Below are 27,734 nucleotides of genomic sequence, written 5' to 3'. Positions count from 1 at the left end.
GTCTATTGAGTTGACCTCTTTTATTGGTCTGCCTGTTTAGGTTTTGGCTTTGTTAAATATATTTTTGGGTCAATAAAACCCCTTTTTTGAATTAAAACCACCTGTGTCCTATATGCTTTACTGCTTGGTCCCTGACATGAGTCCTAAGCATCCCAGAAACAACACAGAAAGTCATAAAGTCAAACATAACTTTTAAAAACACCAGTATAGGCTGATGGGTATGGAAGCCCGTTTCCGCCACTAAATAAAAACAAAAAAGCTAGTATCCATAACTTGAAGTTTCAAGTTATTTTCTCGAAATTTCGAGTTAGCTCTGCCAATCAAAAATATACGTGAATGAGGTCGCTTTTCTTGTTACCTGGAATCATATGGCGCAGAGGAACGCGCACTCAAAAACGGATCCCAACAAATTGGCGCTTTCGCGAGTACATTTGCTGATAGTAACACCATGTGATTCAGCTAATAACACAGGAATTTCATCATTTGTGAAGCCAGGCTGAAAACACTCAGCAATCTGTGCATTCACGACTGGATGTAATACCGGTAGCTTAGCTGTAGCATTTGTAGCTGAGGACTTCAGCTTCCGGGTAACGAGGAAATGACGTCATTCACGTAGATTACTGATTGGCAGCGCTAACTCGAAATTTCGAGTTACTTTTCTCAAAATTTTGAGTTAATAAATCGAAATTCAGAGTTATTTTCTCAAAATTCCGAGTTATTTTCTCGAAAATTCGAGAAAATAACTCGAGATTTTGAGTTATGGATCTTTTTTTTTTTTTTTAGTGGCGGAAACGGGCTTCCATAGAATGGGGCCCTGAAGGTAAAAAACTACATATCCGAGAAAGTGACGTTACTTCTGGTTTCGGGCAGGTAATGGCGGACGTGCGATAGTTTGCGCTGATGATCTATTCCAACATAGGATGTGTTACGAACAGCTGATCTGGTCGGTAAAGCGTGTTTCTGGAATATTGTGTTTTTATTGCTGCATGTGGTTTTTATGCAATTTTTGCAACGCTCTATGTGGAAGGAAACCGTGACCTAGGACAAGCTGATGGCATAAAATGTAAGTACAACTCCTCCGATTTCATATGCAAAAAGAATTATTGCGCTAGCTTACCTGGTTGCAGTTCTACCGGGATTTAAAAATAACTAAGCAAAACAGAGCGTGCTGCTCTGACCGGCTTTAAAGGGTTAAGGGTGTGTCCAAATTCACTTGTAGCTTCCATAGATACATTATGCAAAAGTTATTATTACTTATTATGTTTCAGATCATCACACAAATTTTAACATTGGACCATGACAGCCAGACTAATTACAAAATGTGGTATTAAAATAATGATTTCATTGATTAAGGGAGAAAAGTTATCCAAACCTACCTGGTCCTGTGTGAAAAAGCAGTTGCCCCTCTTATTAAATCATGAATTAGCTGTGATTAACCACATTTTTTAAAAGCTGAGTTTAGTTTCGCTAAACACACTCAGGCCTGATGACTGGCAGACCTGTTGAATCAAGAAATCACTTAAATTGAACCTTTCTGCCAAAGTGAAGCAGCCTAAAAGATCTAAAACAGCAACAAATCATGCCACAATCTAAACAGCAACCTGAGAAACAAAGTCACTGCCATCTGTCAGTCTGCAAAAGGGTTACAAAGCCATTTCTACGGCTTTGGGACTCTAGTGAACAACGGTGAGACCTACCAAAACATCCTAAAGAAGAATGTCTGTTTGTGACCTCAAGCTGAAGTGCATTCGGGTTCTGCAGCAGGACAATGATCCGAAGCACACCAAGAAGTCCACCTCTGAATGGCTTAAGAAAAACAAAATGAAGACTTTGGAATAGCCTAGTCAAAGTCCTGCCCTGAATCCGATTGAGATGCTGTGGCATGACCTTAAAAAGCCAGTTCGTGCTCGAAAACCCTCCAGCGTGGCTGAATTACAACAATTCTGCAAAGATGAGTGGGCCATAACTCCTCCACGATGCTGTAAAAGACTCATTGAAGTTATCGCAAATGCTTGAATGCAGTTGTTGCTGCGAATGTTAGCCCAACCCGTTATTAGGCTTAGAAACTGTTTTTTGTGTGTACTTGTGTGTTATCTTTGTCTAATATTTAAAATGTTTGATGATCTGAAACATTTAAGTGTGACAAACATACTAAAAATAGGAAATCAGGAAGAGGGCAAACAGTTTTTCACATTGCAGTAGAGTGGAAAGAGAAAAGTATGTGACTTATCTCTGTGACATTTAGTACTGCCAATCACATGTTGCTCTCTAATCAGGCAATAAACCAGTCAGCAATTTCTGGGTGATTAGTTGTCACCTTCAAGGTGATGTGCAAGAGAGGCAAAGACATACATGCACATATATACACAACCAAATATATTAAATATAATTCTACAATCTGAGATCCTAACATGTTAGTGACACCTTGCTTTCTGCTACCACATCTATGTAGTTAGTAGATGTCTGTGTTTCTTTTAGGGAGATTGTGAATGTCTGCAATCTCGTCTCACCCAGTCCCAGAGTTGAGTGAGTCTTGGGAGAGTGGTGTAGAGAAGGAAGGTCAGGGTGACAGTTGTCAGACCCTCATCCATACCATTTGGATGGAAAGTGATACCAGAGACAGCTGAGACTGCTTCGGTCACTCTCAGGGTTAATTTGAAGCGTCTTAACATTCACTTTACTTCGGGTGCATTTGTAATGAACGTGGAACTGTGGGGTAAATGGAAATCTCAGCATCTGTGTCTCCTTAACTCTCCCTTCTCTTTCTCTCTCTCTCACACACACACACACACAGATGCACTATGAATTAGGCTACACTCACCCTCTCAAGGCCACAGAACAAATTCCTGAGGTTGTCTTGCAACCACAGAGTCATTCGGTCATAACTCTTTCAGTCAGAATCACTGGGGTATTGCCTGTCACTCTCCTGCACGCATCGAACCCCACTCTGGTAACTTGGATTGTGCGTAGAATGCCTGGTGGATGTTTTCCTCCTTCAACACAATCTAGCTGCATATCAGGTTTGCCCCAAAATAATAAGAGGGGAGCTGGAATGAGATTCTCTGGTCCCAAGTTATCTTTAAATGGTTCCACACTCACTTTCAACACCACCATGCGGATACAAAAGGTATAAATGGGAGGAAATGATCAGGAGTTTGCTAATTAGTGACAAAGATAAAATGTGGTACACAGAAAATCGACAGTTTTCTTATAGATGATATTCTCTTGGTGATTAGTTAGGATATGTGACCTAATTTTAGACATTTTGACAGACTAAATAAATAGTGGTGTAAAGAATATTTAAGCTTAATACAACTTTAACAATGCTAACCCGCTGTCTCTAAAGAGGACATTTTGTGGGGGGCCGAGCAAGATGGCGAAGTGAAGAGGAGTGTTTTTTCGAGCTCTCAGCACTAAATCAAATCAAATCAAATCACTTTTATTGTCACATCACATGTGCAGGTACATTGGTACAGCACATGTGAGTGAAATTCTTGTGTGCGAGCTTCACAAGCAACAGAGTTGTGCAAAATACAAGAATGTAAACAAGCAAAATACAAGAATGGCTACATCTGAAACTAATAAATATATGTACAATATATAATAGTGTATGCATTTCTGGATGTGTATACTAAATATTTTTCTACGTGTGTGTGTGTGTGTGTGTGTGTGTGTGTGTGTACACATATTTTACAAATTAAATAGAGTAAACAATAAATAAAATATATAAAATAAAATATACAGAGTGAGACATGTGCAAAACAGTGGCATTACTGTACAGTATGGAGTGCATAATGTTAAAGTTCCAGTAGTGAAACTGAGGTGTCTATGAAGTGTTCAGCAGTCTGATGGCCTGGTGGAAGAAGCTGTCTCTCAGTCTGCTGGTTCGGGACCGGATGCTGCAGAACCTCCTTCCTGATGGAAGCAGTCTGAACAGTTTATGGCTGGGGTGACTGGAGTCCTTGATGATCCTCCCCGCTTTCCTCAGGCACCAGTCTGACCACTTGGCATCTGTCAGACAGGAAGCTAAGGATCCAGCTGCAGAGGGAGCTGCTCAGTCCTAGATCCTGCAGTTTCCTGTCCAGCTTCGAGGGAACGATGGTATTGAATGCTGAGCTGTAATCTACAAACAGCATTCTCACATACGATCTCTCTTCTCCAGGTGTGACAGGGCAGTATGTAGTGTCAGGGCTATGGCATCATCAGTGGACCTGTTGTGGTGGTATGCGAACTGTAGAGGGTCCAGTGAGTCGGGTAGTGCAGAGCAGATGAGGTCCCTGACCAGCTTCTCGAAGCATTTGCTTACGATGGGGGTCAGGGCTACAGGTCGCCAGTCGTTCAATGAGGAGATGGTGGAGGATTTGGGTACAGGGACGATGGTGGCCATTTTGAAGCAGGCTGGGACTACAGACAGAGAGAGGGAAAGGTTGAAGATGTGCGTGAACACTCCAGCCAGCTGAGCCGCGCATGACTTGAGGACGTGGCCGGGAATCCCGTCCGGACCAGTAGCTTTGCGTGCGTTCACCTTCCTGAAGCACCTCCGCACATCCTCCTCAGACACAGTGTGCACACTAGAAGGATATAAAGCATTTTTACAACACCTATTTGACGTCTTTCTAACTTTCAAGACTTTTTTGAAGATCAGTGCACTAAACCTGCTAAATCTGAAACCAAATTCTATAACAACAACATGTCGAAATCTGCTCAGAAAAGGCTGAGTAACTCGGGCAAACCACATGCAACTAGCATGCTAGCTAGCGACCATAGCTACATGAAAGAAATGGAGTGTCAGGAGATGGTTGAAGAAGAATTTCCACCTCTACCAGTTACGCCTTCCAAGCCTCCAGTGGCTAAAAAACCAACACTATCTACCAGTCACTCTGGTGGCGCCTCCCTGAAAGCTGATGCGGTCAACACTTTGATTAATCTGATCAACACCAGAAGTGACGCCATTGAAGAAATGGTAGGAACAGTTCGTACGGATTTAAAGGACATAAGTGATAAGATTATGGTCATTGAGAAGAGGGGTTGAGAAAAACGAAACGCTTACACAGAAATGTGACAAACGCATCTCTGAAGTTGAACGCTACAACCGCCGTTGGAATCTGAGACTGTATGGGGTACCGGAGTTGGAGAAAGAAGATGTGCGCACAAAGGCGATTGGGATATGCCAAACGGTTCTGCCTGCGGAAAAGGAAAAGTTTTCAGAGGTCTTAGACATCGCTCATCGAGTGGGGAAACCAAAACAAAATGACCCGAGACCCAGAGGGATCATCATCCGGTTCATCTCAAGGAGAATTCGTGATGCGGTGTGGAAAGCTGCCAAGAACAATACTTTCCTTCAAAATAATCATCTGCGGTTCACTGAAGACCTGACGAGAGAGGACAAAGAAAACAGACTGAAGCTGTGGCCCATTATAAAGAAAGCACGTGAAGAAGGGAAATCTGCTTACTTTGTTGGAGGTCGAGGCTTTGTAAATGGTGCTGAAATTCACACATAATCTCTTCAATATTCCCTGACCCTTAGTTCTTCTCAGGTTTGTTTACAAGGTGTTCTTTATATTGATGTGCCTGATATTTGTAGATATTAATGTTTGGCTGTCTAAATTGCTCTTTGATGTTAGCAAAAAGCAAACTTACTGTTAAATAGGTAAAACTTTTTTTGTTACGCTTTTATTAGGCATCTAAAGTTTATTTATATATATATATATATATACTCTATACTGTGAACATTTTCATATTCTAGTGCTGAACTCAGTGTTAGGTTAAAAAGTTTAACTTCGATTTACATTTTAGTACATATCTTTTCTTTGTCAATTTGTGTTCTTTGTTTTTTGTTTCTATTAATGCTAGGGGTCTTCGTAACAACTTAAAACGTAAAGCCACTTTTCTTTATGCAAAGCAACTTAAATCTGACTTTGTGTTTTTACAAGAATCTCACTCTACTATCAACGATGTTAGTTTTTGGCGATCTCAATGGGGAAATTCTATATGGTTATCTCATGGAACTGAACGATCAGCTGGGGTATCAATCCTAAAAAACAGATATAATGGGGATGTTTTACATACACAATGTGATGTCAAGTCATAAAATATAATGATTTAGTCTTAATTGTAACTAACATATACGGGTTTAACACGAAGCTAGAAAATGATCATTTATTTTTGACGATTGAAAAAAAATATCTAGCTGGTTAAATAAATTTCCAAATGCAAAATTATTACTAGGTGGAGACTTTAACTGTATTATGGATGCTGAATTAGATAAATTTCCTCCAGGACATTCGAACAGAATTAATACCACTGTTATGGTACGCCTGAAACTTACAGACATTTGGAGATTCAAATTTCCTCAGTCCAAAATGTTTACTTGGTGCAACAATTCTAACTCGAGACATTCAAGGATAGACTTTTGGTTAGTTTCAGAGAGCTTTGACAGCAATAGCATAGATGTAGGTGCTTGGCCTTCTCCAGCAACAGATCATAAAGCCATATATATTAAAATAAATCTAACTTCTCTATCTAATTCTTCTGTTGTTAAATTTACATACTGGAAACTAAACAGCTCATTATTACAAAAAGACAATGTGAAAAAGGAGCGTAAAGAACTGATCTCAAACTTTTGGTCTATAGCTCAAAAAGATTTAAAGTATGGAAATAACTGGGAATTATTAAAATTTGAAATTGGCAAATATTTAAGGAAGGTTGGCAGCCTTAATGCAAAATCCAAAAGATTAGAGGAAGAAAATATAATCTTTCAAATCACACAGTTATCTAATAAACAAATTGACACTTTAACTGAAGAGGAAAAATGAACCTTGCTAAATTACAAGATAAATTAGATCGTTTATACACAGACAAAACAAAACGAGCTTTTATCAGATCAAGGTCTAAATGGCTTGAAGAAGGTGAGCGTAATTCCCATTATTTCTTCAGTTTAGAAAAGAAACACTCAAGTATAAATAATATTAGCAAATTAATGATAAATGGGGTTATAACAGAGGATTACAGATTAATCTCTAAATATTGTAGTCATTTCTATAAGGAACTTTATAGCTCTACATTTTCTCAGGAAGCTGCAAATCATCTCTTAGAATCGCAGAATGTTAAATCTATCAGCCAAGAAGATTCTATATTATCTGATCAACCCATCTCATTATAAGAAATCAAAGATGCAATTGGGCTATTGAAAAATAATAAATCTCCAGGTATGGATGGTCTTACTACTGAATTATATAAAACTTTTTCTGAAGAGTTGTCTCCCTTTCTTCTTGAGGTATTTGCAGAAAGCATAGGAAACCAACAGCTTCCCACTACGATGAATCAAGGTTTGACTATGTTGATTCCGAAGCCTAATAAGGACCTATTGATGATTGATAACTGGAGACCAATTAGCTTGCTAAATAATGATTATAAGGTATTTGCTCTAATTATAGCTAACAGACTTAAGATTTTGTTATTGATGAAACACAATCTGGCTTTATGCCCAAAAGACACATAACTAACAATATCAGATTGGTTTTAGATATTCTGGATTATTCTGACCTCATAAATTGCAATGGTTTCATATTATTTTTAGACTTCTACAAGGCCTTCGATACGGTGGAGCATGAATTTATATTTCAAGCTCTGGATAAGTATGGTTTTGGCTCTTACTTCTCTACAGCGATTAAAACATTATACCATAACAGCAACAGCAATATTAAATTAACAAACGGTACTTCACCCAGATTTAACATACAAAGAGGGATAAGACAAGGCTGTCCCATTTCTCCATACCTGTTTTTGTTAATTGCCCAACTATTGTCTAACCATATGAAATCAAGCTATGTAAAAGGTATATCGCTAATTGGCAAAGATTTACTCATAACACAGTTAGCGGATGACACTACATTATTCCTAAAAGATGAAAATCAAATCTCTATTGCTATTGAAACTATCTCCATATTTTCCAAAGCTTCTGGATTGTACTTGAATATTCCTAAATGTGAACTTATGGCGATAAAAGAAAGTTCGAAAACACCTTTGTGTAACATTCCAATAAAACAAGAAGTTCGTTATTTAGGTATCATAATAACCAAAAATCAGGAAAGTAGAATCACTCAAAATTTTTATCCTATTCTAGAGAAACTCAAACGCAGATTTAATCAGTGGCTCTTAAGAGATTTGTCGTTAAAAGGCAGGGTATTAATAACTAAAGCAGAAGGCATCTCTCGCTGCATTGGCATTGCACCTTGATAAAAAACTTATAAAAGAGGTTGATAAGTTACTTTTCAACTTTATCTGGAAAAATAGGACACACTACATTAAAAAAACAGTTCTTATGAACTCCTATGTCAATGGAGGACTTAATGTGTTGGATTTTAACACTTTAGATAACACATTCAAAATAAATTGGTTGAAGAATCTAATTACTAATCCTACTTCCATTTGGAATACTATACCTGTGTTCATGTTTTCTAAGTTAGGTGGCATTGAATTTTTCCTTACTTGTAATTTTGATATTGATAAAATCCCTTTAAACATCTCTGCTTTTCATCGTCAAGCTTTTTTAGCATGGACTCTTATTTACAAGCATAACTTTAGTCCACACAGTTATTATATCTGGAATAACAAGGATGTTTTATTTAAAAGAAAATCTCTCTTCTTAGATAGTTGGTTTAGGAATGACATTGTTTTAGTCAACCAGTTATTTGATTCAAATGGTATTCTTTTCTCCTATGAAGAATTTTGTTTACATTTCAATTTAGCTATAACTCGTCATGATTATACCAAAGTATTTGGCTCAATACCGTCAGGGGTTTGTATGCTGTTTAAGAATCAACCTAATATCACTTCATTCCACAGGCCGTTGGCATCTCGCATACAAACTTTTGTTGGCAAGATTTGCTTTTCTAAGCAATCTAAAAACAACAATAAATCGATTAGAGCTTTATTTCAGAGTACCATAACCACGCTACCATATGTCATTTTTTTCTGGAACCGGCTGTCAGATGGTATTATGTGGAATGAAGTTTGGAAACTCCCTAATCAGTTTTTAATTACCAACAAAATTAAAGATATTTCTTATAAATTAATACACAGAATTTATCCTTCTAAAGATTATCTTCAAAGCAAATTCAAATTAGACATTGATACAAGCTGTAGCTTTTGTAAAACTTCCAAGGAATCTACTATACATCTTTTTTGGTTTTGTAACCTTGTACAAGATTTTTGGCAGAGCTTATGTGTTTTTATTTCAGAAAATATATTTAAAGGATTTTTACTGTTTTGGAAATATGTTTTGTTTGGTCTGCACAAAAACCAAAAACAATTCAACTTTGATAACAGATATATGATTAACTTGTTACTTTTAATGGCTAAATTTCATATTCACAAGTCCAAATGTTTAGGAAGACATCCCTCTTTTTATGTATTCTCCTTTGAATTTGTACAGTATCTTAACTCAATTAAGAACTCCACTAACCCAAAAGCTATAAAAACTATTGGTGTTTGTGAAAAAATCAAGATCTTTCAATCACTTTATTCTTTGGCTTGATCAGTTACTTTCCCCCTAGCATATTTATATTGTTGTTTTTGAATACTGTTCTTGTATTTGTTTATCTATGCATACAACTCTTTTGTAAGTACAATACCATTATTGTAGTACTGTTTAATTCCATTTTGTATTGTACTGATGTTTAAATAAAGGTTTGGAGGAAAAAAAAAAAGAGGACATTTTGTACTTCAATAACTTTTCATTGCTCATTGGTCATATTTTACAGGCTATGCTTTCTTGAAGCAATACTATTTGGTCAGTTTTTACTTCTATCTTCATCCTGGTGTTGATCCCGCTGGTGCAGGGTCCGCTCTTCGGCAAAGGTTTCTTCATTTGGTTCTGTCCAAGGCGTCCTCAGGTGATGCGTTGACAGTCGGAGCATGTGCATCTCCATAATGTTTAGGGCCTGCTCATGTGTGGTCAATGCAGGCCAACATGCGGAGCCATACGGAGCTATTGGGCGGACCACCGTTTTGTAGATTTTTCCCTTGAGTTGATCTGGCATTCTTCTGTCACAAAGGACACCAGTGACCTGTCGCCATCACTGGTGTCAATCGTGTTTATTTACAAAACTAATGATGTTCTCTCCAATATCAGCTATAGTTTATGTTTAATGCTAATTAGCAAACAATAGCATGATACCTGCCTTGCATTTTTAATCATGTTGGCAAACAGAGCTTCTGTATCTATCTTTCTGTGTCTATGCCCACATGGCTTGAGAGTTGTCCACCTTGTTGAATATGATGGAACTATCCGGAAAAAATCTGTATTTCCTGACTGGAAGTTGTTCCTGGAGGTTGCTGGCTGTCTCTAAGGGAAATTGGTGACAAAGAGAGTGCTGCGCCAAAAATGTCCTTGTGTTCACCTGTAGTTTGTGTGAAAACAGACATTCACCTTTGAAGTTAAACTTGTCCCTCAGTGCTGCAGGTTTCAAAAGGTTTTTACTTTTTACTTTTAAGGGAAATGGTATCTGTTTCTGGTTTGTGCCACACTTCTCAGTTTCACAGAGAAAAGCAAGCTACTCTCAGAGTGTTTGTAGACAAGCCGGCGTGTTTGATGACGGCTGCAGGTGACAGAAAACTGACAGAAATCTGATAGTAACCAAAAAAATTACAACACGGTTTCTGCCAACTGGTTGAGGAATACATATTTTTTACCACTAACTGTTCTTTAGGGCTATGTAGCTGTGGCTTTAGCAATCAGCCTCCAGCAATCAGTTGCCAATTGGTCAGGGATTACTCATTTTTCCCTCACAGCCAGTTGCAGACAAGTCTCCAGGCTTGTGTCAACGGGGCCTTATTCACTTGACCCTGCCTTGTCACAATAGTTGTCACACATGCAAAACAGCAGACAAGTTAACATCATATGGTTACTGGTTACGTGTCTACAAAACCTCAATACACTCTTATGCAAGATTTTACTCATTGATATTAGAGATGGACTGATTTGATATTACATATCGGTATTGGTCCAATACTGACATAAATTACTGGATCGGATATCGGAGAGAAATAAAAAATGTAATCCGATCCATTAAATATCAAAAAAGCACCTCACAAAACTTGCGACATGGCGTAACTCGGCTCATAACCGTAGCACGTCGCAGCAGTATGCCTCACGTGATAGAGCGGCTGTGTGTATTTGTAGCCTCGCTACCAATCCAGCATTTCATCTCCGAGGAAGTGATCACAGAGAGAAGTAAAGCAAATGTGTAAGTTCATCTCTGAATGTTAGTAAATCATAACCACATTAAGCTTAACAACTGATATATGGAGCGACTGCCTCTGCCTCTCCCTCCCTCTCCTGTTGCTACTTCAATCATAAAACTGATCAATGATCAGCTGATTGGCTTTTCTGTCACGAGTCCGTCTCTCTTGTTTGCTTTTGGCCCACTTCGTGCCAGAAAGAGGAAACCAGCAGCTGAACAACAGCAGCACGTTTAAGTTTGATAAGCTGTTGTTAGAATTTATTTAATATTACTTTCTACACCAGGATCCTTTTCTACGCAGCTGACGGCTGGTAACTGTGCAGGGGCGGATCTAGCAAAGTTTAGCCAGGGGGGCCGATGGGGCATGAACAGGGAAAAGGGGGCACAAAGACATACTTTTCTTTCTTATTCTCATTTAAAATGTCTAGCTTTTAATAAATAATTATCTGAATCTTACACCCAAAATTTTAATCTGATGTAAAATGTATAGAAGTCCATTACTGAATATAGTAACTATTAAGTCTAATATACCCTAGTAAGCTATAGTATTTTTTCCTTTGGGAAGGTACCATCTGTGCAGTCTGCAATTTTGTTGAAGAAAGATGTTGAATCTATTTAATTATTCTTGAAAAATAATTTATTTCTGTGCATTTTTTTCCACACTGCATCAAATTAAAGTTGATTACGTCGATTAAGCATCATGAGGTGGAGGGTGGGGGGTGGTTCCCTATTTTTTTTTTTTTTTTTTTGCTGGGAGTTTGCAACCCTATTGGTTAGGTTGCTTAGTCTTTAAAATACCAGGTTTAAGTTTATTAGATTGATCAGTGTTGCTGAACTATGAAATATTTTGGGTGCAGTGTATTTTTTGCATACAGGTATAACAGAATAGCTTTAGTGTTTTGTTTTGGTTTTTTTTAACTTGAGTATGAACTTATACAAAATGCAGCAAGATATTAAAAAACAGTTTTGTTGATTAAAAAACACACTATATCGGATTCATATCGGTATCGGCAGATATCCAAATTTATGATATCGGTATCGGACATAAAAAAGTGGTATCGTGCCATCTCTAATTTATATTGTTATCAGAGGATGAACCCTAGTCTTAATGACTTAGTCAGAGTGTCACGGTGCGGCATGGCACACCGTGGAAGGAGTGGGGAAGGCGGACCCAGGCGCGGTGCTCTACGTATAGACAGTGTTTATTTACAGAGGGTGATATCAAACAACAATAAATCCCCGTGTTTCTCCCCAGACTCCCGTGTCGTGTCCTCCAAGTGCTCTCTGCTCCCGTGTCTGCACTCCCGGTGCTCGCTGCTCCTTAAGCCTTCCACGCTCCTCCTGCGGGAAATAATAGCGGCAGCAGTCAGGACACTGAACAATGGCAGGCATACACTACACGACCAAAACCTAAACTGGGTAACTAACGTGGAGTCCCAAGCAATGATCCCGCGTCGGTGGGAGCTCCAAGACTCTCTTAAGTAGCTCCCCCGACGAGGCCTGATCAGCAGCAGGTGTGTGGCTTCGGGTGTGGCCAGTCCCCTTGCAGGGCCACACCCTCCAGGCCTGACGCCGCCTATAAACAAGTGCTCAGCCACCCACACACACATACACACTAGCGCAGGGAAGGGGGAGCAACACCAAAATACACAACAACAATAATAATAATAATAATAATAATAATAATAATAATAAAATACATGACTGCTCAGGGATCCTGGGTCGCCCAGTCCCAGGACCCTGACAGTACCCCCCCTCTAAGGGTCGGCTCCCGACGACCCCAAAACCAAAACAAAAAAAACAGCACAACCAACCCAGGGCGGGCGGCTGGGGGAACCAGGACGGAGGGCCAGAACCAAAACAAGCAAAAACAACAAAACAACAAACCGACCCAGTCCACAGTCTCAGAGTCAGACCGCGCATCCCGCAGCGGTGCAAAAAGAAAACGAAAAGACGCCACAAACAGTCACAGGCGGCCCATCAACACAACAAGAGAGTTCAGGGGGCCTACCTCGAGCCCAACGGCGGTGACGTAGCAGCTCCGGCGGACGGCCCCGGGTCTGGCAGCAGCAGCAAAACAGTTCAGGGGGCCTGCCACGGGTCCGGTGGCGGCGGCGCTGCTCCTCCGGCGGCCAGCCACGGGTCCGGTGGCGGCAGAACGGTTCTGGTGGCCTGCCACGGGTCCGGTGGCGGCGGCGCTGCTCCTCCGGCGGCCTGCCACGGGTCCGGTGGCGGTGGAACGGTTCTGGTGGCCTGCCACGGGTCCGGTGGCGGCGGCGCTGCTCCGGTGAGCAACAGCGAGGCGTGGCACCAGGCCCATGACGCGCCGACCGCTGACGTGGACGCACCGGACGTAGATGGCGAGGAGGCCGCGCTAGACGTGGAGGTCCCTCCGGTCCGCTGATCTCCGGCTCCGGCTGAGCGGGTCCCTCCTCGGCTGCTGGCAGCGAGAGCTCCTCCTCCTCGGCTGCTGGCAGCGAGAGCTCCTCCTCCTCGGCTGCTGGCAGCGAGAGCTCGCTGAGCTGCTCCTCCGGCTCGCTGAGCTGCTCCCCGGCTGGCGGCTCGCTGAGCTCCGGCTCCTCCTCGGCTGCTGGCAGCGAGAGCTCGCTGAGCTGCTCCTCGGCTGGCAGCGAGAGCTCCTCCTCGGCTGGCAGCGAGAGCTCCTCCTCGGCTGGCAGCGAGAGCTCCTCCTCGGCTGGCAGCGAGAGCTCCTCCTCGGCTGGCAGCGAGAGCTCCTCCTCCGGCTCGCCGGGCTCCTCAGCCGGCTCGCCGGGCTCCTCAGCTGGCGGTGCGGGCTCCTCCGGCTCGCCGGGCTCCTCAGCTGGCGGTGCGGGCTCCTCCGGCTCGCCGGGCTCCTCAGCTGGCGGTGCGGGCTCCTCCGGCTCGCCGGGCTCCTCAGCTGGCGGTGCGGGCTCCTCCGGCTCGCCAAGCTCCTCAGCTGGCGGTGCGGGCTCCTCCGGCTCACTGAGCTCCTGCTCGGGCATGCTGAGCTCCTGCTGCAGCTGGACAAAGTCTGAGGTCTCCCGAGCTTGCACTACCCCCCGGGCTTTACGCAGGGTGCAAAGGCAGGCGGAAACTCCCTTGAGCTGGCCGAGGTAGGGGTTTCCCTCCAGGAGTGCCTCGATGGCATTTAACCCCACCACTCTTGCCCTTGCGTTGGTGGTGTGAGTTACCCAGTCCATCAGGCGTTGGACGCGTGTGAGGTCGCCCCCTCCGGACAGGGCTGCTGGAGTGGGTAGTGGAATGGAGGCTGCCGCTGGTGGAGAAGATGGCTGAGGGATGACCACATGCGGATGAGATGACGACAGCGCCACAACCGCAGATGGTGAAGCAGCGAGTGGTGTGAAGGCCTCTGACCGAGGTGATGTTACCTGCGCTGTCAGCTCGTCCACTGCAGACACAAACACAGATGGTGAGGGAAATGGAAAATTGTCCGTACTACTCACCACAGCCGGCTCTTGAGATGACCGTGGATGTGGCTGCGGTGAGGAACGCTGGCGGCGCGAACGTCGTTTCCGTGTAGACGTCGGGGCCGGCGTCTCAGGCAGTGAAACCACCAGCTGTCCGAGCTGGTGGGCAGCCTGAGGAGGAGAGTGGAGGTGGAGGGTGGAAAGTAGAAAGTCCAGGACCACCGCATTAAGGGAGCCCACCAGCCAGGGGAATTTAAAAAGCATCTCCTGCAGCCGCCTCTCCACGGCGCGACGCAAACCTTCCGCTGGCTTCTCCCACCACAAGTCACACATGCGGTACACTTTGTCCATAATTTCCCTCCTGAGCCTCTCCTCAGAGACCGCTGGGTCCATAAGTGGCGGGATCATTCTGTCACGGTGCGGCATGGCACACCGTGGAAGGAGTGGGGAAGGCGGACCCAGGCGCGGTGCTCTACGTATAGACAGTGTTTATTTACAGAGGGTGATATCAAACAACAATAAATCCCCGTGTTTCTCCCCAGACTCCCGTGTCGTGTCCTCCAAGTGCTCTCTGCTCCCGTGTCTGCACTCCCGGTGCTCGCTGCTCCTTAAGCCTTCCACGCTCCTCCTGCGGGAAATAATAGCGGCAGCAGTCAGGACACTGAACAATGGCAGGCATACACTACACGACCAAAACCTAAACTGGGTAACTAACGTGGAGTCCCAAGCAATGATCCCGCGTCGGTGGGAGCTCCAAGACTCTCTTAAGTAGCTCCCCCGACGAGGCCTGATCAGCAGCAGGTGTGTGGCTTCGGGTGTGGCCAGTCCCCTTGCAGGGCCACACCCTCCAGGCCTGACGCCGCCTATAAACAAGTGCTCAGCCACCCACACACACATACACACTAGCGCAGGGAAGGGGGAGCAACACCAAAATACACAACAACAATAATAATAATAATAATAATAATAATAATAAAATACATGACTGCTCAGGGATCCTGGGTCGCCCAGTCCCAGGACCCTGACACAGAGTGCCTGCCAATGTTTTGTGACTGTGTACATTTGTCCACAAGACACTGCACAAGAATGCACCAACCGTGTGCGGCAAACATCAAGTGAACTTGAACAAAAGTATAATAAAAACAACTATTCATCTGTAGTGTCGGCAGCTGTCTGTGTTCATATTCACATGGAAAGCATAATCGCAGCCTTAGCTTTAATCTACCTTTTGCCAACTTCCTATCTGTATGGTACAACAGTGCTCATCACAGAACAAGTAAAGTTAGTAGCAACCGGTCAGGTGTTACAAGAAACATTTTGCAGTCATACAGTATATCAACAAAGTAAACTCCCATGTTTGCCGCACTGTGCTTCAGATAAGAAACAAAAACACAAGGGAGTGCGGTAAAGTCTTTACTTATCAGCGTTCCAACCTTTAATATCTATAGTTGCGTAAATTCACAAACAAGCACGCCTGTGTACACACCCACAAAAACACACGATTTTTTTTTTGTCCTTGGTCTCTGAGGTGTAGGACAAAAAAACAGCATTTGATTACTTATGACAGAGAAGAAAAACTAGAATGCAGCTAAGTCTTCAAAAAGTAACACACAAACCAGGTGTGCATTCATTTAATCATCTATCCTTTGCAAACTATTGCTATTACTGCTGACTTCTTCCTCTCTTGCTTGCTTCATTGTGCACATTTTGCCAAACATGAATTCTTAAATGCACGCACAGCAGAACAGAAGGTTGCTTAGTAAAGTTAAAACTATATATATATATAAACTATATAAAGTTAAAGCTAAAGTGTGTGTGTGTGTGTGTGTGTGTGTGTGTGTGTGTGTGTGTGTGTGTGTGTGTGTGTGTGTGTGTGTGTGTGTGTGTGTGTGTATTTTGGGAGACCATAGAAGGAGGAGAACAATGGGTGGTGGTGGTGGAAATGTGGTTGAATCTTCATCTCTTGTTTACATTCCACACCCCCAAAGACCCTAACCCCAGCACCAGCACCTAATCTCATCAGTAAATTTCCCACTTGAACAAATATCTAAATATCTCCTCTCACATAATCAGTCTTCGTGTTCACACACTCATGCACAAACACATAACTTCAAGACACACAGTTCCAGTTTGGTTCCCTGGAACTGTGCAAGAGAGTCAAAGACCTTCCTCTTGTTCTCCTGCCTGGTAGCTCCATATAAGAACTGGAGACTTTTGTCAACTTGTTATTTCTGGTGTGGACTTGCAGCACGTCCGCAGGAAGTGCATGCAGAGATCACATCCTTACTTCTGTCTTTGTTTTTTTTTCTTTTGTTTCAGCTGTTTGACAATCAGTAGCTCTTTCTCCGAAATTCTTTTAACTCAAAAACAGCTGTGGCTGTTCAGCAGGGATAACGAGTGTCTTTATTCAGCGCTCCAGCATTTAGCTGGCAGGAGACCCTCACTGTCATAGTGGTCACAGAGAGAGGCACGGTGAGGAGGTGGATATGAAAGGCTATATATACAGGGAGTGCAGAATTATTAGGCAAGTTGTATTTTTGAGGAATAATTTTATTATTGAACAACAACCATGTTCTCAATGAACCCAAAAAACTCATTAATATCAAAGCTAAATGTTTTTGGAAGTAGTTTTTAGTTTGTTTTTAGTTTTAGCTATTTTAGGGGGATATCTGTGTGTGCAGGTGACTATTACTGTGCATAATTATTAGGCAACTTAACAAAATACAAATATATACCCATTTCAATTATTTATTTTTACCAGTGAAACCAATATAACATCTCCACATTCACAAATATACATTTCTGACATTCAAAAACAAATCAGCGACCAATATAGCCACCTTTCTTTGCAAGGACACTCAAAAGCCTGCCATCCATGGATTCTGTCAGTGTTTTGATCTGTTCACCATCAACATTGCGTGCAGCAGCAACCACAGCCTCCCAGACACTGTTCAGAGAGGTGTACTGTTTTCCCTCCTTGTAAATCTCACATTTGATGATGAACCACAGGTTCTCAATGGGGTTCAGATCAGGTGAACAAGGTGGCCATGTCATTAGTTTTTCTTCTTTTATACCCTTTCTTGCCAGCCATGCTGTGGAGTACTTGGACGCGTGTGATGGAGCATTGTCCTGCATGGAAATCATGTTTTTCTTGAAGGATGCAGACTTCTTCCTGTACCACTGCTTGAAGAAGGTGTCTTCCAGGAACTGGCAGTAGGACTGGGAGTTGAGCTTGACTCCATCCTCAACCCGAAAAGGCCCCACAAGCTCATCTTTGATGATACCAGCCCAAACCAGTACTCCACCTCCACCTTGCTGGCGTCTGAGTCAGACTGGAGCTCTCTGCCCTTTACCAATCCAGCCACGGGCCCATCCATCTGGCCCATCAAGACTCACTCTCATTTCATCAGTCCATAAAACCTTAGAAAAATCAGTCTTGAGATATTTCTTGGCCCAGTCTTGACGTTTCAGCTTGTGTGTCTTGTTCAGTGGTGGTCGTCTTTCAGCCTTTCTTACCTTGGCCATGTCTCTGAGTATTGCACACCTTGTGCTTTTGGGCACTCCAGTGATGTTGCATCTCTGAAATATGGCCAAACTGGTGGCAAGTGGCATCTTGGCAGCTGCACGCTTGACTTTTCTCAGTTCATGGGCAGTTATTTTGCGCCTTGGTTTTTCCACACGCTTCTTGCGACCCTGTTGACTATTTTGAATGAAACGCTTGATTGTTCGATGATCACACTTCAGAAGCTTTGCAATTTTGAGACTGCTGCATCCCTCTGCAAGATATCTCACTATTTTTGACTTTTCTGAGCCTGTCAAGTCCTTCTTTTGACCCATTTTGCCAAAGGAAAGGACGTTGCCTAATAATTATGCACACCTGATATACGGTGTTGATGTCATTAGACCACACCCCTTCTCATTACAGAGATGCACATCACCTAATATGCTTAATTGGTAGTAGGCTTTCGAGCCTATACAGCTTGGAGTAAGACAACATGCATGAAGAGGATGATGTGGACAAAATACTCATTTGCCTAATAATTCTGCACTCCCTGTACAGGGACTACTGTGCCTTCCTTTGGAGACACAGAGCAGAGCATAGACTTCCAGCTGTGCAATCCCAACTACTTCGTGCAACTATTAAGGTTTGGATCAGTGGGCCTGTAAAGACCAGGCTTCAAATGTCTGCTTAGTGGAGCAGCAAATCTAATTTGTCAGATCTTGGGGTTTTTTCTTTGGGTTTTTGGGGGGGTGGTTTGCTGATGTAGATTATTTATGTATTTGTCTTGTTTATATATAATAGTGTTTTGGGACAACTCATAGAAAGTTACGTTTTAGTTTTAGGCTGGTGCGGGTGGTGGCACGTCATTTAGGGAGAGCTAGGCAATGCCTAATGGCAGTGAGGTACTGCAACACATAAGTTGCCAGCTATATGCAAGGTTCCCCCATTCAGCTGTGTTTATTTTTTCTAAATAAAGGTAGTTGAATTATCACATTACTATTGTGAGTTCATCCGGTTGTGGTTTGAATTCTTTCACCAAAATATCATACTAAATTTGTCTAACTTAAGTCTTCTCATGGCTAAGTGCCTGGGTGTGTTTGAAATTAGCGTGACTTACATACATGTCTAAAAACCGAAGGTGAGGGCCATCAGAGGGAGGTGATAATTGGGACATCTGAGGACCTCTGTTGTTTGCTAACACCCCAGAGGTGTCGGGGGTCGGGGGAGGTGTTCTTCTCAATGAAGTGCTTTTCTTTTTCAACCCTTTATCTCCATGTAGCCAACAAAAAGGATCGTTTTCCTACAAACAGTAGCCAATGCACTCCAAACCCTTTAGTCAATACTTCATAAGATTCGCAGACACATAGGTGTGAACTACTTTCAGCTTGGGTCGATTTTGCAAAAAATCAACTGTTTTCTCAGAGCTTTATCATAGGTTTGATCCGATCATATGAAAGGCTTAGGAGATAGGGTGTTTTATCTACTAATCAGAAATTTGGTGGCTCGGTCCCTGGCTCCTCCAACCTGCATGTTGAAGAATATTTGGGCAAGATACTGAGCCGGTGCATCCATCAGAGTGTGAGTGTGTGAACTTTAGGTTAAACATGTTTAGGTTTGACAAAAAAGGATGTGTCTGAAAGGCTTGTAGTAAGATCTCTCTCTGGGAGTTCAAAGTGAGTAGAAAAGCGTTACATAAGTGCCAGTTTGTTTACCATTTGCCATTCTTCTTTTGGCTCTTACACCAACTCTACATCCATGAATCTTTTCTGTGGTCTTCCTCTTTTCATCCTGCCTGGCAGCTTAATCGACAACACTCTTTGCCCAGTATACCCACTATACCTCCTCTGCACCTGACCAAAACATTTCAGCCTTGCCTCTCAGACTATATCAGCCCTAATTTCTAATCTTGTCTATCCTGTTCACTCCCAATTAAAATCTTCAAAAAAATCACTACCTTGCTGCTAAAGTAGAGAAAATGGTACCTGGTAAGCTGCTTACTGTACTTTTTTTGGTCAATTAATCCACAGCAAAAATAACCAGGTTGAATTTGAAGGAAGGAAGTAGTACGATTTTGCTGGCCTGTGTCTTTAGTGCTTTCTTGCAACTTCCTGGCTTTTGCTTTTTGGTGTGAACCACAAGTAATATCTCCAGCTCTGCTCAGGCTTTAAGGTCTGATAGTAGGATGACATCATGTAGAGAGCTATTATCAGGGCCTCAGTCCTCGTTCCATTCCTACTAGCACAGAAGGAAGGAAGAGAGTCTGATTGAAGGAAAATGCAATGTGCTCTAGGTCAGACTCTGAGCAGCCAGAGTTCATACTACAAATGGCAGCCACATTTATATAATCTAAAAGAAATCACTGTGTTTTCTTGAACTTTGCACCAACCTCTCTAGGTTTTGTTTCTATATTAAGCTTTGATAGAGCTTGTTTTCCTAGCACTGGGTCTTCCCCCACTCCAACCTTGTGAATCTGTTGTGGAGTATGTTCTCATGGCCTCTTATATACCCTGAAACAAACAAGCATTTCAAATCAGAGAGAGTGAGAGAGAGAGCTCAGAAAGAAAAAACGCCCCAGTATCATGACAGACAAACATGCTCTGCCAACAATTTTGAAAAAGCTGCACGCTCTGACCAAACCACACCTCACCACATGTAGTAAGGATGCAGAAGGGCAAGTATTAACAGTACACTATGACTTGAGCTGAGCGTGTGCCTGATAGTTTTGACGTTTCTCACGGTGGGTCAGGTGCTTTCTTACTACAACGCTGCATGCCCATGCACATCTCCCTTTTATTTCCAGCAGTTTCCCTCACCACTCCAAATTTGCTTTTCTCTTGTGCAACACATTTAAAGGTGACTGCACGCACTCCCTCTTTTTTTTCCTCATTTCTCCCAGTGTTTCCCACACTTCGCGCACCTTGAGAGATCTAGCGCCCTTTGGCGCTCATCCATTTGGCTGTCATAACAACAGAAGGACCAACATGTGCGTAGGCTTCATAATAAAATAATCTTTGCCCTGGGGTGCTGAAACTCTGCAGCTACTCCCAGACAGTTTCACTTGCCCTGAGAGAGAGAAAAAAGGAATCGCTGAAATCTCGTAGAGACATGCACTCTCGCTTGTCGTGCAATGCTGTACGTTCGAGGTGAAATACAGAGCAACGGAATGTGCAGCCTACTTGTGCACAAGAAAGACGTAGATGTGTGTTGAAGAGCATGCAAAACTGGAAATGTATCCATATTTTATAATGTTTTTGTAGTTTTTGCTCCAGAATATCAAAATTCATATGGACATGTCAAGCTTGAGCTGTTGCTTTAGCACTTGACTTTACATGAAGTAAAAGCCACATCCTGGGACTATATTAAGGCAGTTTTACTTCCTTTAGTCTTAATATTTTAAATTGCATAAAGGTTTCATGCATAAAAACAATCTCTGTATTCTATTAGTAGATAATCATGACACAAGATGGTTTTATTTAGGTTTCTTTATACAGCATACTTATTTAGAAAAGGAAAACCATTTGAATTATTCATTTTCGATTCATCTTAAGAGAAATAACTGTGATTAAAGTAATTAAAAGAAACACATGCATTGAAAAGGAAATACACACGTACACACAAAACAAACACACAAACAGAAATTGAGTTGTCATTCACTTTCAGTGCAGCAGTAAGTTTTAAAATGCACGAAAGGTGTTTAAAGATGGGATGCATTTGAGATTATCAGTGCCACAGTTGGTTTCATCTGTGGTTTACAATATGAAAAAGCAGGTTCATCCTGTTTGCTTCCAAACTTCTGCTACTTGACTCCTTCGTGCAGGATCTAATGGCCCTGTTATTACAGCGTGATTAAGAAGCCTGTTCTATAAATTTTGTGTGTATAAGGGAGCCAGTGTAAACAACTAAAGCATTCTTTTCTCCTGGTTCTCATTTAATCTCTGGCAGCAGCAATTTGAATGAGCTGAAGTCATCTGACTGTGTCTTTAGGAAGACAAAAAGTGTCTGTTTGACGCATTTCCACCCTCCTGCTGAATCATGTTTGAACACAAGACTTATGGTTACATCAGTATTTATTTAAGGTGATAAATTGCTCATTTAGTCATAGCCTTAAAAACGCAGATCTCAGTCAACATGACACTAACATTTGTGACATGGGCTTTTAACTTTTTAGCCCTGCAATCAAGCATCTTTTATCATTTCTTTCCTGATAAATGTAATGTAATGGTTTACAACCTGAAAAGAAGTGACAAAGAAGTGACTTTTAACACTTAACACTTATACAAGGGTACTAGAAAGCTTGCACAAGAGAGTTCAGGCTGTGTTGAAGAATAAAGGCGGCCATACCAAGTGTTGAATTTAAAGTTCATTAGAAATACACAAGTTAGAGATGAGTGGAGCCATCCAAATATCGATATTATTGTAAAAAACATACTTCAAACATGCAATTTGAAAGATGTGTGAACCCAAAGCACTTTAAAGACAGGCACATTTGCATCCCAGGTCTCCAAAACAAGCAGTTTCAAAAAACATGAAAAGCTGAAAGGTGTGTTTTATTCGTGTTAGCTAATTATTGTGGAAAGTAAAAACCAGCTTGATGATGGTTCATCTCGTAACTCAGGACACACAGCTCTCTCCTACATAAAATGTGTTTATAGGTTAAAAGTATCAGTATCAGCTGCAATACTGGTGCTGTAGTTGCAGTACAATTTGCAGTATTGCACACTGCAAACAATCACACAAATTCCAAACAAACAAACAATGTCCCCTTTACCTGGCAAAGAAATTTGGAGTGGCTTGAGACTTTTGCATGGTGCTCTGTGTGTAACACCCCTAAAGCAAACCTATCACTTTTAAAAATTGTTTATAAGACTAGGCTGTAAACATTTACCTTTTTTATTTTATTTTTATTTTTTATATTTCTGGCAAATTTAGCTGTCAAATAAAGGTTGTGGAAGTAGAAAGCTACAAGTGTAAGTATTTCTTTTAATGAGTGTTCTTTGTTTGCTTAGTTGTTTAGGTAGTTGTTTGCTGAGTGTTGGGGAAACATTCAGATCTTTTTTCTTGATATATTAGTCAAAGCAATAGCACCACACTGTAAAAATATGCCATTACAACCTCAGTATACTCTTATGTACATTTGGACATTAATTATGTGTTGTTACCAAGTATATAGTATATGGTATATTATACTATACTATAATGGTATTACATTATAATTTGATTTCTGTTACTGTTATGGTTGAATGCCATTTCGGCTGTCTTTAAAGGTTAATGTTAGTAACTAAATGGTTATCCTGTATCTTGATTTTCATTGTCTCAATTTATTATGAGTGAAAATTTAAGTATGTTTCTTTGGCAGGCTAGGAAGTAGATGCAAGCTTTAATGAAGCAAAGAAAATGGTTAAAAATCCCTATAAAATGCTGCTGTTTACTATTACCAAGTTTACTTTGAGAGGGACACTGTTTCTTCCCCCCAGAGAGGAAGCGTGATTTCGTCCTGTGTGGGAGGAGGGGAGGTGTGGAGGAATAGTGGGAGGAACTTGTAGAGTTGCCCACCGATTTCATTGAGAACTCGGAAGGCAGCAGGTTAACATCTATGAACTGAGTCCAGCTGAAGACTTTCTCTCACCCATCTCTCGCTGTTGGATTTACCTTCATATTTTTTTTTCTTGGATATTTATTTCAAGACAACACCTGGATTCATCAACTGCGGATCTATGCGAACCCAACGCGGGAGTCAACAACATTTGTGAAGTTGAAGAGGAGGAATGTATCGTTTCTTTGTGAAACTAACATTTCTGATTCCAGCAATCGCCATCGCACAAGGTAAACAATTTTTATTTATTTATTTATTTTTGAGCGTGCATTGCCACAGAGCATGACCGAGACTTATCTGTGATATTCGCAACAATTAAAGTGGGCTTTAGAGAAGTTTGTGAATTATAAAGAGGAAGAGAAAGACACTCGATTAAACTGATTTGAGTGATTTAAATGTCATGCTGTATAATTATGATCGGAGTATTAAAAAGTTGCATAAATAAATCTCGATGAAAGTTTTCCAGCTTCTCTTGGCCGTGGGAAAGTGAAGAAACCAGAAGCTGCAGTGCGCTTGGCTGGCTCCCCCGGTGTGCGCTAAATGAAGATGTCGCGAGCTATTTTGTCCGCTCATTGCAGAGCAGTCACACTAAAATCAGCTGAGCTTATGCGGTAGATGCAGCAATGTTGGAACCACGATCAAAAGCTAACTAACTGAACACAACATTTAATTTGTTTTCTTACTCTAAATTTATATCAAGAATTTTATCAACAAATATTTTTAATGCTTTATAAAAAAAAAACGACATTTAGAGTTTTAGACAATAAACGGTCTATTTGTAAGCTGTTATTGGACCACTTTCATGTAAAATATGAGATAATGGAAGTTGGTGCGGAGGGACGCGGATTTTTTTTTTTTTTTTTGGGGGGGGGGGGTTGCAAGCACCTTTTGTCTACAAGTGTGGGAGAGTGTTGTGAGTCCCGGGTTGGCGGGGGGTGGAGGAGGAGGAGGAGGAGGTGCTGTTATTCCCGTCTGCCCGGTAAACAATACCCGAGGAGGGTGTTTTATGGCTCGTGCTGCACCACGATTTCTTTTGTTCAGCATCTGAGCCCCGCAGCTGCTGCGCTCTCCCCGCAAAAGCGTGCGTCCCCCCGCAGCCCCCTCCCCTGAATTAAAAAAAAAAGAAGAAAAAAAGCCACGCACCACGCGCTTCTAGCCTCACCAGTGTCCACGAACAGGCTTCCCAATATCCCCTGCGGACACTTGTGGAACAAATCAATTTAAAAATCACGACGCGTGTGCATTAAAATTTGCTAATAAAGCTGTGTTAAAAAAAAAAAAACAACCCAAAAAACAAAACTTAACTGCTGGATAATTCCCTCATGATTTCACCTGCAGCTTAATCCCGATTAATCCCAGTGTGCTCATTTCCGTCCTGTGTGCACAGAGAAACTGTGCTGGGTAAAACATGTTTTGATCTATATATTTGTTTATGCATTCAACAGGTCTTAAATGCTCTCTACCCACCGAGGCATGCCTTAATGGAGGAAGATGCGAAGCCACCCCAAACGGAAATGGTGAATGCAAGTAAGTAACAGGGAGCCTAAGAGCAACACATGAAGATGCTGCTGCAGGCAGTGAGGAAACACCATAGCTATCTTTTTTGTGTGTTACTTGGAGCTTGTATGGTCGTAGTAGTGCACTGTGGGGCAATCGTGGTACTTCTTTACGGGTGGGGAAGAAAAAGAGGCCACATATTCCCCCTTTTAATTCCAGCCTTTGAGCGGTCTCTCTGCTCAGCAACCAGAGGCCCTTAAGTTTCCTCTGGGCTGCTGTGCTCCTGTACCCCTCCGAGAGCTGCATTGCTCTCTGCACACATTCCCTGAAAAGAAAAGACTTTAAAGGAGTGCAGAAATGAAAAGAGAGAGCAGCCTCAGAGTGCTGGGGAGATGAGAAAGGGGAGGCCAGACACACACACACACACACAAAGCCCCCCCCCCCCTTCATCAGCCCCTTAATGAATGCAAGTCCCCCTTCACCTGGCAAAGTGAGAGGACGCGTCCAGTCCTAAATCTTGTTTTTCTGCTCTTTCATGGGCGACAGCTGGGGCTCGCCCGCCGCCCGTCACCCATTGTCCTGCAGTCAGAATAATGCTGTGTGACTAATCTGAGTGGGGCTTCCCATCATGCCACAGCCACCCCAAACACCACAACACACACCAAACCCCTGCCATACCTCCCCCTCCTCCAAAAGGCTTCTCTCCGTCGTTTTGAATGGCTCTCTCCCCCAACCACCCCCACCTCACCCGCTTGTGATCTCCATTTGAAAGCCAGATGGCTGGGAAATGTAATTGGATTGGATGTCAAGAGAGTGAGATTAATTGGAATAAAGTGCAGAAATTTGAGGGCGAACAAGTGGGAATAGACAGGGAGGCAGCTTGTGGGGCTGTTTGTTTAGAGTGTGGATTGATGTTTTTGGGTGAGACGTTTTAATATGCAAACATATTCCCTTGAGCTGGCCTTCCTGTAAATTTTAATATAATGTAATGAGACACCAACTTTTATCTGGTCTGAGTTGGAAACTGATCCTTTCTGAAAGCATCTTTATGTGTGATTTTTACTTGTGGCGTCACTTTATTTTTTCTCCCCTCTTGAAAGAAACTCAGAGGTGGCCTGGTTTGCCCTGGGGCATGTGATCATGGCAGGCTCTCCTCTGGTCTGCGGGGACAAGGGAGAGCTATTGAAGGACCTACGCGAGTAGCCCAGGGGCACCAATTCACAATATGTGAATCTGCACGCTCTGCACACACACACAGTCACACACAGCGCCCTGCACGTGTGCGCACGCTCTCACACAGAAACTCTCTCCACCCTCCGATCCCACAAAGCTGTTATTGTGTTCTTCATCTCTGCTCAGTCCAATTAAAAACAGACAGGATAAGAGCATCACTTCACCCACCCGCGCTCTCTCTTCCTCCTGGCTTCCCGCTCATTCATCATTCATCCTTGCCAAGCTAAGCAGCTATCAGTCATGGGGACACTGTGAGATTCGGGGGGTCAGGGTAAAGTGTCTGTAGCAGAGAATCTTCCAGCAGTGGTCCATATTTTTGTGCCATGCTGTGTCACATCAAATTCGCTTTTAAATTTTGTGCTGCTGACACATAGGTGGAAAGTCGGCTGAGTTAGAAAGGAGGGGATGCCTGCACTGCGACAAGAAAAAGGAAAGCAGTGGTGGAGTTCAGCTGAGGGCATCTAAATTGTGCGGTCGCCCTCACGTGATGTTTAGGGGAAGGTCAGCAGGTTATAACACATCAAACCCACAGAACCAACTATCGGAGATACCACTGAATCATGTTCTGCTTTTGTGGTTATGCAGCATATGGTGGCACAGTTTTGAGTGGTTAAGACAGATCTGAATCCTCTTTTCGGCACAGTTCTCACGAGTGCGAGAGTCGAATCACATGCCGACAATGATGAACAACATTACACCCTTCCTCCCTCCCCCAATATTACTTCATACCTTTAGGAAATCAGGAAAAGGATTAGATTTGTCTTCTTTATTCATGTTGCATTCACTAGAATCTGCTTTTTCTCAAGCTGATATTCAAATGAAGGATTTTAAGGTGATTTTTAACCCCAACCAACTGTAAATTCAACAAGAGTCAAAACCTCTAAAGATGGTAGCTTTAATTCATTCTACAATCACAGCAGTCAGCTTGGTAGAGTAAGGTTAGATTTAGCTAAAAGAAATATAACAGCTAGCTGTGTGGTTGACTGATTGGCTGAGATAGTAAGGTTCCCATGCTGGTTTTAAAAATGGAACAAGAATATGGTCTTAATGTGTGTGACAGCATACACCTCCAGAGAAAATCGAAACACTCAAAAGGAACAAAGGGGGAACCAGCTTTAAAACCTTTAATGCTGTTTCCTCGATTGAAGACAAATCTCTTTACATTAAAAGACTGAGTAACTTTAGGGGAAGTCGGAGAGTTTATGTAAATTGTGGCGATATTGGACACGGAAATAGCAACGAGTGTCTGCAGT

At 42.3% G+C, this 27,734-nt stretch overlaps 1 protein-coding gene and 3 long non-coding RNA genes across 4 annotated transcripts in view; 1 reads left to right on the top strand and 3 right to left on the bottom strand.

Annotated features, from left to right (window-relative positions):
• The first annotated feature begins 1,045 nt into the window (after positions 1-1,045).
• notch1a (notch receptor 1a) overlaps positions 1,046-27,734 on the top strand; it is a 46,704-nt gene continuing 20,015 nt past the window's right edge. Inside the window, exons 1-3 of the mRNA XM_026173444.2 lie at positions 1,046-1,063; positions 23,843-23,981; positions 25,197-25,278. Coding sequence (XP_026029229.1) covers positions 23,924-23,981; positions 25,197-25,278 — 140 coding nt within the window. The 5' untranslated portion in view covers positions 1,046-1,063; positions 23,843-23,923. The remainder of the gene's footprint in view (positions 1,064-23,842; positions 23,982-25,196; positions 25,279-27,734) is intronic.
• On the bottom strand, positions 12,431-12,841 carry LOC145429987 (uncharacterized). The gene is made up of 2 exons (XR_013910355.1): positions 12,675-12,841; positions 12,431-12,587 (listed from the first exon to the last, which is right to left on the bottom strand). It is a non-coding gene; the product is annotated as an uncharacterized LOC145429987 (long non-coding RNA).
• LOC145429986 (uncharacterized) lies at positions 15,128-15,538 on the bottom strand. Its single transcript, XR_013910354.1, has 2 exons — positions 15,372-15,538; positions 15,128-15,284 (listed from the first exon to the last, which is right to left on the bottom strand). It is a non-coding gene; the product is annotated as an uncharacterized LOC145429986 (long non-coding RNA).
• On the bottom strand, positions 17,381-18,789 carry LOC145429854 (uncharacterized). The gene is made up of 2 exons (XR_013910187.1): positions 18,396-18,789; positions 17,381-18,320 (listed from the first exon to the last, which is right to left on the bottom strand). It is a non-coding gene; the product is annotated as an uncharacterized LOC145429854 (long non-coding RNA).

Source organism: Astatotilapia calliptera, chromosome 7 (genome assembly GCF_964374335.1).
Source record: "Astatotilapia calliptera chromosome 7, fAstCal68.1, whole genome shotgun sequence".
NCBI lineage: Eukaryota > Metazoa > Chordata > Actinopteri > Cichliformes > Cichlidae > Astatotilapia > Astatotilapia calliptera.
Note: the sequence above shows the minus strand (reverse complement) of the source record. Positions and strands in the feature narration are given on the sequence as shown.